Here is a 20,606-nt window from a genome sequence, read left to right on the forward strand (position 1 = left end):
TTTTACATAATTAATATTCCTCTACTAAATATTGCACATAAATTAAAAATTCTGAATAAACATTTATGACATACAAACAATATAAGTACCTTAAACCTATAATACCAAATGAGTTACTAATTATTGTATACTATTTTATTTAAAATGTGTTAAGTATATTTTACACATTTTATTTATACATGTAAGTCATAAACATAATCATATTACTTAAGATTAAAAAAATATTCAATGATACAATATAACAATATTATTAAATGAGTATCATAAAAATTCAAATATTCTAAAAGACAATAATGACAAAGCAATTGGCAATCATATTTAAATAACAAAACTTAATCCAAAAATGAAGAGACCTTTGAATGTATACTAAAAAAAAGGCCTAATTATGATAAATAATTTATTACTAACTCACCATCTTATGATTGTTAAAAATCTATTTAACTTAATTACTTGCATTGTTTTCACGTAACATTAGAATATTATTAATGCTATAGAGTTTAGGACTTGGGTTTTATTTGAACTAGTTGTATTATAAATAGCTTATTCTACTTTTATTTGTCTTATTACATACTACATTAACAGATGTAGTCTATACTGTAAATAGAAAAAAAAATACAATTCTTACAAAAAAAAATATTTACAATATTAAACATCTAGACTTATGTTAACATTTAATTAATTTACATTACCTATTCACTATTCAATGGACAGGACAAATGACAATGGTAATTAATTAATTAATTGATTCAAATTAAAATATAATGTTTTCCAACAAATTTTAGGTATTATTATTTTCTGTGGCAGGCAAGTCTTATTTTATGCTAAATAAAAATCTGATTACTAATATGCATGACTTTTTACATGGGTGAACCAAAAATACTAGAAATCAAATATACAGATGAAGTTTGTAAATTAACAAATTTAATGGAAATCATAATTCTATTTGCCTAACATTTTAAAATGATTTTAACAATTAACTGAGTATTCTGTATAGTAATAATATACCAAACATAAACATGATTAGGCAGTGTAATTCAATCAAAATTGTTACCATAATATTTCTTCTTCTCCAATTACCATTACATCAGGGGAGGGGGTTTATAGATTTATGCCAACAAAACTAGTAATTATCCTAATTCTTAATCTTGTGGCAAATACATTTAAATAGTAATACTTCTTCACGATCAATAGATAGGTAATTTAGATTACGATAGATTGGATAAAGGGTGTTATTAAGGCTTTAATAGTTTAATCGCTAATATTGTCAGTATTTTATGTCGTCTGGTTTGTGTTTTATATGTTCCAATGATAATATCTTATCGTTCACCAGTTAGTCGCAATATTTCTGTCACAACGTACCTATTATGCGTCGCTAACGTGAGCGACTCAAAACTTGTAAAATAAATGAAATATTAACTAATTTAAAAGTGCGTATATTGTTTTAGTATCATTTAAATACAGTCCACACCAAATCGAAACAAAGGGAAATTCGAATTTTATCTATAAGGTAATTATCATTATACTATTTATACTAAATATAATGATTTATGTTTGTGATATTTAAATTTTATTCCTGGGTGAAGCGAGTATCCAAAACAGGCAGGAAGTCGGTGCATATACTCGACTCCCTTAAATGGTATTTTCAAATAGGGAGGTTATAAAATCATAAATTACATATCTATATAGCTTTTTTTAAATGCTGTTGTTGTAGTATTTTATAATATCTTAGTTAGGTGGAACTGAATGGAGGACCTGATTGTAAAGTACGAGCTTTGGATAGGGAAAGCTGGAGAATTGTATGTGTGGTGGCCGGCGGGATGGTCTTAATGGCCGACAAACCCGAAAGAAGAAGAAGAAGAAGAAGAATATCTTAGTCCGTTTCAATTATCTACCATGACCTTTTTAAGTAGTTAAATTATATTTATAAAGGAAGCTCAAATACCGCAATACTCAAATACCTTAATATAATATGCAGTCAAAAATTGCATGCAAAAGACAAAGATTGACTTAGCTTATCCCCATCAAAAAAATTAGAAGACCACGGTTCAAGGTTAAATGAAGTACTTACTATTTATAACTAATTTCAAAAAGCTTTATGAAACTAGTACGTTACATATTGTGCGTGAAGATTTATTGCTCAAATATATTTATATTTATTTAAAACTTTGCTATAGTAATATAGTAGGTATGTAATATTATGATATTATCGTTCGTACGACCACCCTGTATACAATCCGTGCCGATTATGTGAATGAAAAATAATAATATGTGAACTAAATCATATTGCAATAAATTATAACATTAAACTACCTATATATTATAATTATTATTAATTTGTTGTTTACATGTGACACCCATGCACGTACGACACGTTCCGCACAATGGCCGCAGCCGTGGTCAGAAAGTTCCACCGCGCTTCGTTGGCCACTCCCGGGTACGGCGCGCCGATGAACGCGGCCGCAGCCACTGCGGCTGTCGACGAAGTCAATGATGATGCAGCCGACACTTCCGCGGCCGCCTGCATGTCAGAGTCCGTAGACGCTGCCGACGACGGTACGTACACTCTGTGCTCTTGTCGGCCGTGGTGCGGTTCCGCCGAGTGCAGCCTGTGCTGCTGATGCTGTTGTTTATTGTGGTGCTGTCCGTACTCGGTGGCGGCTGCTGATGTTTCCGACTGCGGCTCAACCGACTGTTGGCGCAGCTGATCAAGGCGCAATTGGTTCTGACGCTTCCACTTCGTCCTATAACAACATACGCACACGTCGGGTCCAACAGAACACGACGTCATATAAAATATGTAAACGATTATTATTGTAGGTGTATAAAGGTGGGCTACACGTTTAGTTCTATAACACAAGTATACCATGTGTGCGAAAACTACTGCAGGGTTTTTAACCATTAATATTATAATTATATCCCCCCTAAGGCCCCAACACTACAACTGGTGACTTTGCTGACGATAAGGCACTTCTAGCGATCCATTCCGACCCCGAAACAGCCTCAAACCTCGTACAAAATCTTCACAATCTCTTATCTACCTGGTATAAAGACTAGGGTATAAAAATCAATGAAACAAAATCCATCCATTGTCCATAGTCTGCCCTCCCATCTACCTCAACAATGTACCTCTCCCAACCGCCCAAAATGTCCGATACCTAGATATACATTTAGAGCGCAGGTTAATTTGGGCAACTCACACCCACAACAAAAGACTCGCCTTAAATCTTAAGCCTTTTTATCTCGGAATCGATATACGCCCATAAAAACAGCATGAGGAGTGTCCCTCACACCCATCGATCTAAAGATTAAAGTTATCGACGTACATTAATTATTATTTACATTCAATATTTATTTTATTTACTTGGGTAATAGATACCCCTATTTAATTTTGTATGTTTGAATCAATAAATTTAATACATTTAATACATTTTTTTTTTTAATTTTGCAGAATCGTATTTATACTGTTATATTTATCTTCTTTATTTATATCTATCCATCTATATACCACTACGGATATGTATATATCAACACTCATAAAACGGCTTCTTAATTTTTCAGAATAATTATAAGAAAAATTAGGTGAGTAAGAAAACCTAAAATATATAATTATATATAGCGTTATAATTTATATATACATATAGTATGACGTGTTAAACCTTAAACAAAAATAATTAATAAATTATTATTATATATTTTATAATAGGTTTCAATAGTATAATTTAAATTTAATTATAACTTACAAATAAAGATTTTTAAATTTTTAGTGATTTTACATTCATGTGGTGTTATAAAAGTATAACCCATTCTCGGAAAAAAAAAGTATATATGCTATTCATAGACATATTAATAAATATGTCAATGATGCTATTGTATGGGAGATAAGGTACCTCTGACCATCGTTCGATTTACAGGTGTGTGAACACGTATGTGTGTATAAACAATAAACATAATATTAAATATTATTATTATATTTAACGATTTACAAATCACAAACCTTCGATTTTGGTACCACGTTTTGACTTGTGTTTCTGACAAGTTCAATGCTTCAGCTACGTCACTGCGATCAGCTACGGACAAATACTTCTGAGAACGAAACTTGCGTTCGAGATAAGCCAATTGGGCGTGTGTAAACGCTGTTCTCCTGCGCCTAACCTTCCGTCCGCATGACTTCCCAGTCATCATGTCTTGATGTTGTTGGTAGTGATGGTGGTGGTGGTGTTTTTGGACCAACAATGGAAGTGCAGAAAAATTACTGACTGCCAGCGTACGGTCATCCATATCGGTGGCGCCTTCGTCGCTGGACATATCTTATAATAGATAGCAAAATTATTTTTATATTTAGGTGTTTTTGACTATGTAATTTATATTTAGGTACTATAAAGGTACGTTATGATGTCTGATAGTCTATCGATAAGACAGAAAAACATAGTTGTTACTCTTATATAGCTAATTAATCATATATTATTTATATATAATATATATGTATGTATGTATGTATATATATATATATTATATATTATACTATATTATATTATAATAAGAGACATATTTTAGATTTTAGTGGATTTACATAATTATATTATCATATTATCCATGAAATATTGTATGAAAATCATTGTACTTTTATTAAGATACAATTATAATATACAGAGTGTCTCGTGAGGATTTACCCATTGCAATATCTCCCGAAATAATGGTGATATCGAAATTCTCGTTTTGTAATAAGACTCACAGGGATAATAACTACAATTATTTCATATTTTAATTGATTTTAATGTTTTGGTAAAAAAGTTAAAAAATATATTTTTTTATTTAATTATTTCCAAAAAAATTAAAGATAGCCATTTTGTAGAGTTTATTTTTCTGAAAATATTGACGTTTCAAAATGTTATTTTCATTAATTTCCTGATTTTTAATATTTTTTTTAGTTTCGAGAAAAAATACGAATTATTTAACACTAATGTTTTCAAACATGTGACCCGCCGCGGTGCTGCGCCACGCGCATTCCCATACGGCCTGCCCAATACCTTCCGTGTTCCTAATAGTTATAAATTATGATCATATTTTATTTCTTCAAAACTAAAAAAAATTTTAAAAACCAGGAAATTAATGAAAATAAAATTTTGAAACGTCAATATTTTCAAAAAAAAAAAAACTACAAAATGGCTATCTTTAATATTTTTGGAAATAATTAAATAAAAAAATAATATATTTTTAAATGTTTTACAAAAACATTAAAATAAATTAAAAAATGAAATAATTTATTTCTTATCCCTGTGAGTCTTATTATAAAACCAGAATTTTGATATTTCCATTATTTCGTGAGATATCGCAATGGGTAAATCCTCGCGGGACACCCTGTATAGGTACAATGACGTACACAAGCGGAAGATGTGGGGCTAGATCCCTTCCCATTGGCTTTTTTTTGTTTTTGCTTACATTATGTAGGAATGTAGGATGCACTTTAATAGTTTAATGACAAAATTGTCATATTATATGATCTATCGAGCTATTGAATTTTGAAGATTTTGTCAATTATGCTGAATATCATTATATAATTTTATTTTCGTTTATTTGTAGTAAAATAATAATTATTTGGTCAAAAATAGTTGATGACAACTATATTTGATCTATGGTCTATGATTATATTATTTAACTATATTATGTTTGTGTTTAAAATATTATCGAATATTATCGTTGTTACTTTTTATTAAGTTATGAGAATGTGAAATTATTATCGCTTCAGGTTTAGATGGTTCGGTTCAAAGTCTTGACTTTATGGAGTATTGGAGTGGATAATCTTCCATGTTTTATTTGATCATTGATGACAGGGTTTTTTATCCTGTTGTACATGAAACTAACTAGGATGATAGCTATAAGAGCATGTATAATCTAACGGTGCAAGTTTCAAAACGATCGCATAATTTTTACATTTTAAATTAATTTTTAAGCGTAAAATTTGCAATAAATGCCGAAGGTGATTCCACATAATTTGTGTGTAATTCCAGCCATCCACTAAGTGACTACAAGGTCTTTGATCCTTATTGTACATGAAACTGCCATATAGCTTATAGATCATTTGCAATTAACTATGAATATTTAAAACTGATAACGTGGTTGCACAATTTTTAATGAATTTTCATATAAACGGAAAACCGTCATCGTTTGCAATACCTTGGTAGGCTATAGGTACACACACGTAGACCGATTCTTCATATTTATTAATTTACAATTTATGAAAATCTTTACACACGAATATCTCGCTAAATACTGATCTAAAGGGTAGGGGATTTTTCAACATTTCCCCCTCCTGTTTAGGTATGTAGCTTTTCCCTCCCTTTCATGTCTACGCCACTGATTATGTGTATATAGGCTGTATAGTAAATGTTATTTTAGAATTTTAAATATTATTTTATTTATTTCACTACTAATAATAAAAGATACGTGGTGACTCCACGCGTTCTTAAGTGTTACCAAATTTCAACCACATGCACAGATAATGTTATCAAGTTAACAAATTATAACATATTGAAAGATTAGAATTCATTTTCAGACATTTTGTAAATAAAAAAAAATGGTTCATTCCAAATTCTCTAAACGCAAATTATATAACATACAGCTTAGTTGTTGTGAAAATTTATTTTTTATGTTAAATATCACATCTAAAAAAGAAGAATTATAAGCTACTGTTTTTGTAATTCTTTAAAAATTACATAATATATACATGCTATGTTTAAAAATTATTATTAACTAACAGTAACAGCTAGTCCTAGCATAGGTATTTAAAACATAATGAAATAGGTGTAGCGAAGGTGATAATTTAAACAGAGATAAAGATAATACAAAATGGTTTAAAATATTTTATTATGTTTATACATTTTTTAAACAAATAAACAAATCTCAGTCTCTCAATACCCCGACCAGCTTTAAAAAAAATGCGTGTATAATTTACTCATGAATTTATTATGATGATTACAACCTTTTAGTCCTGATCAAAAAAAGGGTCAACACACCCTTGTGTCTACTGGGCATCATGCGTTTGGGTGAATTTTTAAAACATTGTAATGCGTTTGGGTGACCATTTTTTATTATTTATTTTGAATACCCTGGGATGCTGTATTTTATTTTACCTCTTATTTTGACAGACTTAGGACTGTCCGTGAATTCCACGGGTATGATTAAAAATGGATTGTTTATTTATGTGTGTCCGCGTGTAATTAAAAATTGAAATGATTTAGATTTTTTAAAAATGAAGTCAAAATATAATTAAAATTGAAAAAATATATTTGTTTTTTGTTTTATCTTATAATCATTACAATTTTATCTTTTATATTGTGTCGCACCGTCCGCACTGCACGTCAATCACTTGTTTAATAATTTTGAATCCTCAGTACTACGTCGAACCACAACCTTCGCTAACTAATTATGTCTAATCTAAAGATAAATGATAAACAAAATACGAAAAGTGATAATCCCGATCACAAAATTCAGGAATAAAAGAAATATATTGTCTCGCCCAAACACATTATAAGAAACTCGGTTAACTCGCCCAAACACATTACTTTTATTATACAGGTAAAAAGGTAATTCGCCCAAACGCAAACCGCCCGTGTCTACTATATGACTCTTATTCATAATAATCTATAAAAAAATTGAAGAATGTGATATGTAAATCGGATTAATCAATGATCAATAAATCTCAAAATTTACTATACCCATACGTGATATTAATAAAATTTAATTTAAACATTTTTAGAAAACAAAATTAATAAGAAGAAAATTGATAAATTGATGTGTATTGCTGTGTTAATTGATATTGAATTCAAATTAATTAGTTTTCAGCCAAAATATAAAGTTAAATCTTCTTTATTTGACCTATATTTATTCTAATGGAAAATCAATTATTAATTATATATTAAATAGCAATATTGTATACATATTATAGTACACATTACAATTATAATACATTGTAGTCCATCACAGAGAAGACAATGTAGAATAAACGTTAAGTTATAATATATAATATTATGTTAATTTTATACTTACGTGTTTCAAAATACAGAAACTGACTGATTGACAACTATTCAATTTCGTAAGACTTGTATAAATAAACTATAATAAACTATAATAATATACCAAATAGCTAGACCAATGATTCTACGTATTAGCAACTAATAATTTCAACTAGGGTCAGAAAAACATTGGCAATTGGATGCTTAACAACAATATAGGTACCTACCAAAGTTACCCTATATCCCTATAAAATATATATATATATATATATATATATCAAATATATGTGGAACCAGTAGTTTAAGTCTATTATCATTTTTGTCGTGATTTTTGGGGTAAACTTCTATTTATGTATAATTGCGAATATTTATACGTAATACCCTTGTCCTATTTAATGAAACGCATTTCAAATCATTATCAATGAGAAAAAAAACACGACCAAATCAAACATACAGGGGAGTTGTTTTAAGTCTTTTCATACTGCCCAGCATGAGGTATTCGCAGATAAAAGGACGCAATTACTGTCGTGATAATTCAATGGTCCGTCGCATGTGGCGACCCTCTTGAGCACGTCCGATTCTCTAAAACCACTCGTATACTTACACGGGGGTGTACGGGTGAATATCAGACTTTCTCTAACACGACCACCAGACAATTTTAATCTAACAACCGTATAGTACCTATATGTAGTGTAGTACCATAAGCGTTTTATTTAGAGCCCAATTAAAAAAGTATATAAAGTTATATAAACTCGATTCGTAACTTTATTTTTATAATTGAAAATTGTCGACCATTTGTTTACATTAAAGTTTACCGTATTTTTTAAAACGGTGAAATTTTATTAAATATAACATCTTCATACTGTAAACTTTTATATTATACTGCAGCTTATATTTATACTTGTTTGAATAAAACACTAAGTCAATTACAAAAGTAATAAAAATGCTATATTTTTCTGTGAAAATTAATTAAATTGCTCACTCCTATTGAATAACTGAAATATTTATTATATATTTTATTGATATAATTAATATTATACAATATGCTCGATTCATTTTACCTATAAGAAATTCCAAATACCTAGTTTGTATCTTGTTCTGAGAATAAGATTTAACTATTTTGAAATTTATATAACGTAGTTTAAAATATTATTTAAATCTGTTCATGTTCAAATAGAGTAGTTCTAAGTTTGCTTGTAGATGTACTCACAAATCACAATTTTATTTAACATTTAATTGTTGATGAGAATTGAGAAATATTAGTATCTTATTGGATCTTAAGACTAGCCACTAGAAATACTTGTGATAATTTATAACTTCTTTATCTTGAATAAATGTATATAGGTATAATGGCTATAAGTATGGCCTTCTACAATTTTACTTTAATGTCAAGAAATCAATACAATATTCAGATTATTATTATGTCGTTAAGTCTCAAGTACACTCAGCTTATGTATTAAATTATTAAAAGCTTATTTTACCTTTTAAAAGTAAAGTATATACTGTAATACAGTATTTTAAGTGCTGAGAACATAATTTGATATTTATATTTTTTATTTTTGAAGTTGTTTTTATTGAAAACAAACTAATTTACACCATTAATAATTAATATACAAAATTAAAAACTACATCACCATAAATAAATAATAATGAACAAAATATCATCGCAATCAGTGCATGCATTTTAAAAGGATCGTAACTATTAAATTGAAAAACCAGCCTTATTGTTGTATCTATTAAAATATAGCAGAAGGGGCTGAAAAGTTATATAATAAATATAGGTATCTGACATATAGTGGTTAATGGTTATAATGGTAAAAGTTTATAGTTGAAATCTACATACGGATAGCGTAATACTAGTGTAGTTCTGTAAAACATTTCGAAAAAGAAACGAAATTCCAAGTAAGATGAGTGATGAATAAAATGTTGAAATTATTAATGATGTCATTTTTAGTTTTCTAATATAATATACTCATGATATAAATGTTATATTCAATATTACATCGATTAAGTATCTATATAATAAAAATTGGAAAATAATACTAATAATCAATATTTAAAAATCGAGAACTAATAATTTACATTCAAAGATAAAGTGTGATATAGTATCAGAGAATTTTACTATAGGTACTTTCAAAAAATTTAATAAATTAGGTAAAGTTTATAATTTAGTATTTGGTACCTATTTAGTACTTACCTAATATCAGCATAACTGCATAAGCTATTAAACCCTGCTGAATACAAACATATAGGTATCATATAAATCGTACCGTCTATACTTCCTAGGTATATATAGAATATAATATGTATTTAAATGAAATATTTCATCAAAATAATACTGGTTATATTTTAAATTATATTTATTTAATAGAAATTGCATTTTAACATTTACAAGAATTGCACATTAAACTATAAATTTCAGTGGCGAAGCGTGAGTCTATTTATAGGCCGGGGAGACATTGAACTACAAAACTTGAATGAGTGTCTATGCAGGGGAGAACTATAAACCAGAAACGTACGGTTCCACGGAGCGACATATTCAGTAATGCGCTGTATTAAAGGTATATTTCAACTAATTCAACTATTGTTCCGAAAAACGAACTCCACTATATATAGACTCGAATACAATCATAAAAATAGTTTTCAACTCGTATAACTGAAGTGGTCTATAATTGCTTAAATATATCAATTGTAAAAAACGCCATAAATCTATAAAAATAATAACAAAAATCGTAAATATTAACCAGTTTACTATAAAAATATTGAGGTACTTGAAGCGAAATTAAGTACTCTATGGTTTTCAGTACATGATTTGGATTACGATTAATTTTTCTTATAAAAACGTAAGTTACATGGTGATACTTGTATAAATTACTCGTATATAGTGAACTGGTTCTTCACAACTTTAATATTTATCGAATTGGTAAAAACTAAAAAAAAAGGTCCATAATATTATAAAAGAGGATGTGGTGTAGGTTTGGTTTCAGCTATTGGTTCAAAGATAAAATATTATTCATCGAGAATTATACCTATGGACTCCATTGAACTCCATTGGTCTCCTTTATTCTAGTGAAAATAAATATGATCGAAGATTTTGCATTCGAGATAACTATGTACCAAATTCATGTTGTCCATTATTTTTATTTTTGCTAATAACTAATAAGTAAGAACTCTCGTTTAATATTATTAGGCGGTTACAATTTTTTGAATATTTTTATTTCTATTATAATAACTAATAAGTGATAATCATGGTCTTCTATACAATAGTATTCACTCAAATCAATAAGCTGATGTGTTATTTAACTTTACTATTTGCTTTTCGGATTATAGGTACCGACATAGGTATCTAATATGATATAATTATATAAATATATATATTGGACTTGCAATTTGATTTAGTTATTTCTAACGATGCAAATACAATTATTATTATTTGTTAATAATTTAAATACAATAAGTCTAATACCAATGGTTGGTATTTGTAATTATTATCTAATATTAAAAATGTCAAGTGGATTAAAATAAGGCTCTATAGAACTTAATATTTTCATATTATGATGTGAAGGAGTGTTGTTTTTAAAGATTTTACAAAATTATTTATGTATGATTTATTTTGCAGTTAGATACTTATTTTATATAATTGATTAGAATTACTTGTCTATTTCCATGCGAATATATTGATTATTTACCGTGTAAATAATTTTTATGAAATTGGGGCATTTATCAATTTTCAGAAGGCGATATTTTGAAAGGTTTGAATTTTATTGAAGTTCGAATTTTTTACACTACCCCACAATAGGAATCTTAATTATTGTCTTTAATAGAATTTCTTACATATGCAGTTTGATTCCCGAGAAGGCGTATTTATTATTAGTTCAAAAAATATTTTTTTACATTATACCTATCAAAATACTTATTTGAGGCAGAGTGCGAATGAGGTACCGTTTCAATTAATTAAGATTCTAAAATATGTTAATTAGAATAATAAAAGAAATATGCACCTGTACTGCGTAATTCAACATTTGCTTCATTCTAAATTTCTAAATTTATTTTATTTTTAATACAAAATTAAAAGTAGGTACATTACTACATTATAACATAGTTGAAGTCACTGATCGGGTAAATATTTGAAAATAGGTAATAGGTAGGTACATATTTAATAATCAAGAATTAACAGAAGAACCATTATTTTAAACTTAAATTGTATCAATACTATATACCTATACTAACAATTTAAATTCAGTATAACCAAGAATATGAATATGTTCAAAATGGTTGTTTTTGGTGCATGTATGTAAAATCTATACAAAATTAGAAAACTATAAATATTCTTGGTAATAAATTCTGCTTAGAAATTGTTCGGGTAAGATAATTTAAATATATTTTGTATTTAAATTCCATCCAAGCTTTTACCTAGTTCAATTTAAGAAAATATATTGTGAACTTCTACCAAAATTATACTAAGTATGTTATACATATACCTATATGACTGCAGTATATGTGTTAAATATAGATCTTATATAAATAAATGTTATCATTGTTATCAAGCTTATAATACCTACTTAGTATCTATTACAACTACATTATTATAATATGTTATTGTATTGTAGGTATAATCGCGATCTGATTTCTAAATTAATTAATAATATCGACGCACCCCTATACTAATATAGTATAGGTACTATATGTATATAGTATGCTATACTATTATACCAATAGAAAAAAAAAATAACCTGATGAAGTCCAAAAAATAATTTGAAAAAAATATATTTTCCTTCTCATTTTACGGACGTAAGACTCTGTCAGTAAATTTATGTCAACAAATAATAGTAGCTAAAAATGTATTATGTTATAAATATTATTATTATTAAAGGCAGATATCATTACCTAGTACCGGCGATTACGGCTCCTATAAGAGGGAGGAGGCTGTTGGAATGAATTCGTAATTTTTGAAATATTGAAATGATGATACTGATGATAGGAATTCTTATTTTATATGTATTAAAAAATATTTTATACTTGGACCCGCAAAAACATTTAGTAGGTGTTTGGGCCTGCCGACGTTTAACTATATATACCACTGATTTATACTTGCACGGCGGAAATAGTCATTTAATCCTACGTTGTACTTATTTCATGTCTTTACTCGCTATAGTGATAAAATTATGCAGATAAAAAATAAAATAATAATATACAAATCCAATATCAATAATCTGTATACATGTTTTATCGGAATAAATTAGGTACATTACAATCGGACGAAATATACAGCTATGAAATGACATGACATACATATTATAAAATTCCCCATCTGCTGAGACTGGAACTGTAGACTCCACAATTTAATGATTTCAATGAATATTGAACAGGATTTTTTTAAACCGATTAAAAATATATAATGTTAAAAAAAAAATCTTCAACGAGTAGATATTTTTGTCACTATATACAGATTTCCATAATTTTTTCAATACATTTTATTATAGGTATTATGCATTGCGCATTGCACATCACGCGAGAATAATACAATAATCAAAACTATAGCTTACCTGAAGATTTTGAAGTTTGTAAGACGTCTCTGATCAAGTCTCTAATGAGAAACGAAGGTTTGGGGCACTCCATGATGACGTGTCTTTATTTGTTTCTTGATAGCAATGTATATATATATTATATTATATTATATTGCTAAGGTGTACTTATGATATTAAAGCTTCGTATATCGTAAATATATAGAGGTATAATAGGTATATTAAATTACCTATATTTGAAGCGCATACGAATATATTAAAATTGATATCGTGATCTAAAAAGGACGCAGCCGGGTTCAAGAATAATATAGTATTGGCGGGTCGTATCATATACGATACACTATTGTAGACTGTACCGCGGTAGAAGACCGTTTCGCAGCAAGCATATATTTAAGTGGTTTATACCATATTTTGATATTACGTACTGTACCTATAATAGGTAAACGGTAAATAGTAATGCGATATTGCGAAATCGTTATGAGATTTGTAAGAGTATAGGTAATAGTGTTGATCCGCGTATAATATGATATAGTAGGTACTATAATATAATAGTGGTATATGTACTACGCGTCGTCGTCGACTGCAGCGTCCTTGGAAACGTTCGACGAAAAGCTGTTGGCCGTGTAGCGGTGCTCGCCCGTGCGCGGTTGATTAAACTACATTCGCGGTGAAGAGTCGTTAGGAGGAGCTTGTCGGGGTGACACATCGCGTGGTTTACGCACGTACACGCGCACACGCATCTACGTGATAAATGTATACGTTGGTGTATTATATGTAGAAAAACCGACGTTTTTCGCCACCGCCGGCGGACACGAGTATTTTTCCGCTCATGTTTATATTATAATAAATATTATGGTACACGCGTATTACTATTTATTACGCTGTGAAGCATAATTTGCGAGGCGGCCAGCGGTCCACCCTCTCACCACGCCGCCAAGTGGTACATACCAACGCGCCATCGGGAAGGGGGAGGGGTAGTCGTTTACGCGCGCCTGCGGTTGGCCGGTCCGCGTTTTCCGGAGCCCGGCCCTCCCGTTGGACGCCGTCCCCGTTGAAAACGCAAATACGCGCCGCCACCACCGACGCCGCTCTTCTTAATCGCATGTATTATTATTATAATATTTCATCTCCCGAGAACCATAAAATCACGACCAATCTCCGCAGCTTGCCAAGTTTTTCAAAAGGAACATAAAACCGTATCGTTGCTATATAGGACAATTGAAAGTTATACATAGTTTATTAATAAACCTCTGAACAATTATTAACTCCACAATATAATAACGTATAGGTATACATACCTATATTGCGTCTTTTGAGAAGCTATTTAATCCAAAAATTAATTTTCACTATAAAGATTCATGAGATTGACTTTAATATAGTATTATATTTGCTGAACTTAGTATTTTTAAACGAACATTTTTACATTTGGATCAAAAAAATATAAAGCAATAAAGGTATATACGTATAGGTACCTAAAATATGATCTATAGGCTAAAGTATAGTAAAGTAAATATGATATACCTATAGGTATAATAGATCACTTTCGTAATCAATTGCACAGAATATAATACACTATACATAATATTATAAAGTCGTTTTTTGAAATATATATACACTGCAGTGATTCACACTAAACATATTTATCACTAATTTTTCCTTTAATATTAAATCAAATTTAATTTTGATTTTCAGAATTTTTAATCATCGTAGGTATACTTTAGGAAAATATATTTTAAATTTTTTAAAGAATATTGTTTAAGACATTTAACTTATTTTAAATTATACGAGTATTTATATATATAATATAAAAAAAAAGTAAAAATATTACATGGTTTTTTTTTATTAAAGCCGCAACAACTATGTAAGGTTATTGGCATATTATACAATGTTAAAATTAAATTAGGTGCTAGACAATATTATGAATATTAAGTACAATGTAGATTATTTATAAAGGTATAATGTTAAAATATATAGAGGTACAGCATTGGAAGTGAGAGAAAGATGAAAATAAAAAATAAAAGTAAAAATAAAAAACAAAAAAATAATACAAAGTACAAAATAGATACAAATACAAATACAAATGTCAGATAAGGTTATACAATTTGGTTATTTTAAGAAACTTTATGATTTTGACAGTATTTTCATGATTGGGTCCAAGTGCTTCATATATTACATGGTTTTATCTGGGAGTATTGTACCTACTATTGTCTATAATAAAACGTAGATATACAATATGCATACCCACTGTACAATATTTTGTTCCAGCAATGTAAATATGATGTTCTTTTGGAATATGTAACTTCAGAAATTGCGCTCCATATAAGTATGTTTAACATCTCAGTAATTGAAATTCTACCGCAATGATGTCTTTCACAAAACATCTTATAAACTTAATTTATAAACATCCTTATTAATAACAGTTTAATAATACAACCACAATATGCATGCATTATTTATTCCTATATGAATCATTAATCTATTCGTATTTTGCTATAATATAATAAGATATATTACATGTTGTAACATGTTTGGAACTAACTGCTTAATTAATAATTACACGATCATATAATGGACATTAATTATTTATTATATAATATAAAAATATAATATACATACTACATAGGGACAAATAGGATCTAATATGTTTAAATAAATTCAACATACATTTTGAAAAAGTAATATTTTATAACATACTATGTGCAGTTGAAGTTAACAAAATATCTTAATTATTCATCGATTTGCATGACATAATGATGAAATTAATGCTGAGTCGTTTGACAATCTAGTAAAAACACATTTGAATTTAATATTTTCTGAGCTGATACAAATCATTTCAGACATTTGAGTAATATTAATTCAATTATATACACCAATTTTAAATGAAGATAATAGTTGTGTATAGTTGATTCAGAGTAGTTAAGAAACTGTTTGACAATTAGTTTATAAAGTTGAACAATATGATAAAAATAGATAGGCTGAGTGAACCATCTTTAATATTACATTCTTTAACACTACATTCTTATCGTTTTCTTTAAGAATATTTATCAAGATATTAGAAAATGGTAAAATAATTTTTCATAAAGTATGTCGATATAATTTTAATAAGTATTGAGAAGAAATGTTGTGTTTTATTTCATTGCATAATGTAAGACTCTGAGAAAATAAGTGACTATATAGGTACTATAGATTTCCTGTAGAGGGTATTCAATAGATTTTATTGATTTTTTAATGTTTCAGTGGACATAAGCATATAGGTATATTCAAACATTATAGTAAGTGAATTAAACTATAACATATATGTCATTATATATGTTATGAAATGAGGGCCATATAATCGGGGTTGGTAAATTGAGTCCCAAATGACCCTAACTCGGTAAATTGAGTCCCGGGGAAAAATAGGTAGTAGCGGTAAGTTGAGTTCCAGAAAAGATAAGGTAGTAGGTAATTTGAGTCCCAGGGAAAAACGATTTAAATACATTTAAAATTTAAAAATATGCACTATAAAATTGTTATTTGTGATTTGTGGACATTCATTGACTGCATGTAAATGATTTTGAAAATAGCAACATGCATTTTTATTAATTATATAATTATTTTTTATGCAATCAAAATGCATGTTGCTATTTTCAAAACCATATACATGCAGTCAATGAATTGTTCACAAATCATCATAAATACAAATTTTATAGTGCACATTTTTAAATTTTAAATGCACATAAATTGTTTTTCCTTGGGACTCAAATTACCTACTAACCTACTGCCTTATTTTTTCCGGGATTCAACATACCTACTACCTATTTTTCCCCGGGACTCAATTTACCGCTTTCAAAATGTACCAAACTTATCTCGGACTCAATTTACCTAGCCCCCATATAATAGAATTAAATAGCCACTGACAAATTGCTTAAGAAATTGAGATGCTAAATCATTATATATATAGATATATTATGTATACTGTATATAACAAGTATCAGGACACATTACAATTTTAATTGCATAGCAGGTATACCTGCAATAGTAAAAAATGGGAGTACAATTTTTTATAGTTATTTTTTAAGACTATCTGACTAAAATATAATAAAAAGTCCTCTTAGTTCTGTGGCTATATAATATTAAATATCGTCTATATATGATGGTTCTAGTATAGGCAACAAATCTCAGAAGGTATACCTATATGCTACATATACGATCTAATTTTTTTTTAAATTTTAAAATAAGACGGAGCTAAACATGATCAGCTGCCGAGCATAAAATGTACCATATTATACGCATGCATCACTTGTAAGACGAAGACTACAACACATGCATGGTGTATAGCATCCTCTTATTATAAGGTATATTCATCTATATTGAATGGAGTTTTTGAAACCCATGAAAAATTCCCATAGGAATCATATTATTTGGTAATTCTTTAAAATTAATAATGGAAACTATAATATGGTTCACAGTTGGCTTTTAGAGATTTTTTTCTATGGCAAGTCCATCTTAAATATCATTAATATATAATTGTAAGTTTAAGGAATCTTGCTCAGATTTTATAAATTCTACTAATTTGTAATCGTCGGTAAAGAGAATATAGGATATTAGAATTAGAGATAACATTAAAAAAATTATTTATAAATATATTAAAAAGAAAAGTTGACAGGTGGTCTTGAGGGACACCAGAAGCATATAGAAGGAACATAATACAGTGTAACCTCCTTTAACGGACACCTCTCAATAGCGGACACCTCCAAATAACGGACGGAATTTTGGGAACGGTGAAATGTGTACTCACTATATTTCCCCTCTTAATAGCGGACACCTCTAAATAGCGGACGACGTTTAAGCGACCGAGAGTGTCCGGTATTTAGCAGTTTCACTTTACTATGTAAAGGTAAATTTTAGATACTTAATATGATTTGGTTACGTCCTGCAGATTGGAATAATGATTATAGAAACAATTTTTGTAAAGAACCGGAAAATCCAAATATCTGCATAATTTTCTAATAAGAATTACGTGATTAACCTGGTTAAATGCCTTAAAAAATCAGTACCTATAGATATATAATATCAATTTATGCATCCGCTACAAAAGAATGAACAATTAATATACATATATGTTACGGGAAAAAGTCGAACTCGGGCAAACCTCAAAAATGTCCGGTCAAAACGCGAACTGCCTACAATCCTTGGGCAAAATGTCATATTTCGGCTTTTGACAGGGCAAACCTAGTTATGATTCATAACTTATGAACAACCTCATTTGAGAAAAACTGTATACTGACTTTTATCGTAAGGGCAAAACTGTAGTGCTTTATAATATACGTCCGCTAATATTAAATACAAATAGTGATTTTTATCGTACGATTTTATTACGCGATTATAAATGTGTCTATTATGTGTAGCAACAAATAAACAAAAATATAATTTTTTTATTATTATTTATGTGTATTCAATTATATTTTTACAATATTTTATGATAATTATTTATTTTTATTTAATATTAGTGAAGTTATTTAAGACGCTACGGGTTTGCTCAAATGAAGTTTAATATTATTTAAATGTATTCATTTTTATACGAGTACCTACTTAATATCATTATATTTTTATTATTATTTAAGTGTATTCAATTATATATTTGTTTACAATAATATTTATTTTATGATTATTTGGTTTTGCCCTTACGATAAAAATCAGTATACAGTTTTTCCCAAATGAGGTTGGTCATAACTAGGTTTGCCCGATTTCGACTTTTACCCGTAACATATATATATCACTACCTATCTTAAATATTTTTATCAACAATTGTATAAATATACCTATAATATATATATATATATTCTATATAATATTACCGAAATATATTTTTATATTTAAAACGTTATATATATCAATATACCACAGTCCACAATATTTAAGCTTAGAATTTGAAATAATTACACTTATTACACGGAAAAAAAAAATTACTAAAATATTATAGTTAAGCAAATTATAGTAAATTTAACTATTTAATAGGTAACATAACTAAAATTATTTACTTATTATAACTATAAAAATATAGTTGTTTGTTATGGTAATGTTTACTATATTTTATAGTTAACGCGGTTTTTAATGTTTGAATTAACTAACAAATATAGTTAAAATAGTTTACTATTATTAAAAGTTAAATTAACTATAAAATTAAGCATAAAGTACTAATATTAATAGTTAAAAGGACTATAAAATTAAGTATTAAGTATACAATGTATTACATAACATTGTTCTGGAAAAATATGATTTTCCCTATTAGTAATCAATTCATTTAAAATCATTTACACTTTAATGCAGGAACTGTTCTGTTAAATCGTTAAATGGTCTATACTTGACATTCATCTTGTCCGGAGAAAATGGTATAGTTTTAACAATTTTAAACGAACTCAACTAACAGGTTAATGCCATTACATAATACATATAACACCTACTCGTTAATCATTATAACATATCGCCAATTATCTTCTTTGAAAACTTTACGATTAAGCTCATGTTCGTCTGTATTTTACACAAGTGAATACTGAATGCTACGAAAAAATTTAACATCATTCGAGGTATTTAATACTAATTGAGTATACGCTTACGCGGTATCAAATAAAATTACTACGAATGTAAAATTTATAACTTACAGCAGATATTAGGTGAGTACTTAGAGTTGTAAATATTGCAATTATTAGCAATCTGACCAGTGGCTATGACTTAACGACGGCCCATCTGTGGTAATCACTATTCAGTCAACAGTAAACAGCGAAACAGTCAACATTCATAAGTTCGACGACAGACGACAGTATTGTTTAAAAAATAGTGTGATATTTTTTCAGAAGGCAAGACGGTAAGTTTTTATTTGATTTGATTTATGTAAAAATAATATTAGGTACGTTATATTTTAAAAAGTTTTTGTTTCATTATTCAAATTCAAATTAGTTTCAATTTAAGTGATGATATATATAAGGCATTGAGTAAAGTTTATTGCTACTAATTATACAATTTTAAAAGAATAACTTATTTAGCCAAAAAAAAAATTAAACAAATATTTTTAACATTATTTTATTTTGTC

At 28.3% G+C, this 20,606-nt stretch overlaps 1 protein-coding gene across 1 annotated transcript; it reads right to left on the minus strand.

Moving 5' to 3' along the window:
• Positions 1 to 15: 15 nt before the first annotated feature.
• Positions 16 to 14,261, minus strand: LOC107170223 (uncharacterized). Its single transcript, XM_015520289.2, has 3 exons — positions 13,559 to 14,261; positions 3,995 to 4,307; positions 16 to 2,741 (listed from the first exon to the last, which is right to left on the minus strand). The coding sequence occupies exons 1-3, from the start codon at positions 13,629 to 13,631 to the stop codon at positions 2,342 to 2,344; spliced, it is 786 nt and encodes a 261-aa protein (XP_015375775.2). The 5' UTR covers positions 13,632 to 14,261; the 3' UTR covers positions 16 to 2,341.
• Between the last annotated feature and the right edge of the window lie 6,345 nt (positions 14,262 to 20,606).

Source organism: Diuraphis noxia, unplaced genomic scaffold, assembly GCF_037042655.1.
Source record: "Diuraphis noxia isolate RWA-SAM2 unplaced genomic scaffold, SU_Dnox_SAM2 contig0003, whole genome shotgun sequence".
Classification (NCBI taxonomy): domain Eukaryota; kingdom Metazoa; phylum Arthropoda; class Insecta; order Hemiptera; family Aphididae; genus Diuraphis; species Diuraphis noxia.

Bases quoted from the DNA above. Each gene is read 5' to 3' on its own strand.
- LOC107170223 (XM_015520289.2), bottom strand. From the start codon at position 13,631: ATGGAGTGCCCCAAACCTTCGTTTCTCATTAGAGACTTGATCAGAGAC. The intron at 4,308-13,558 runs GTAAGCTATAGT...ATCTATTATAAG, and splicing joins ACAAACTTCAAAATCTTCAG to ATATGTCCAGCGACGAAGGC. The intron at 2,742-3,994 runs GTTTGTGATTTG...ATGTTGTTATAG, and splicing joins ACGTGGTACCAAAATCGAAG to GACGAAGTGGAAGCGTCAGA.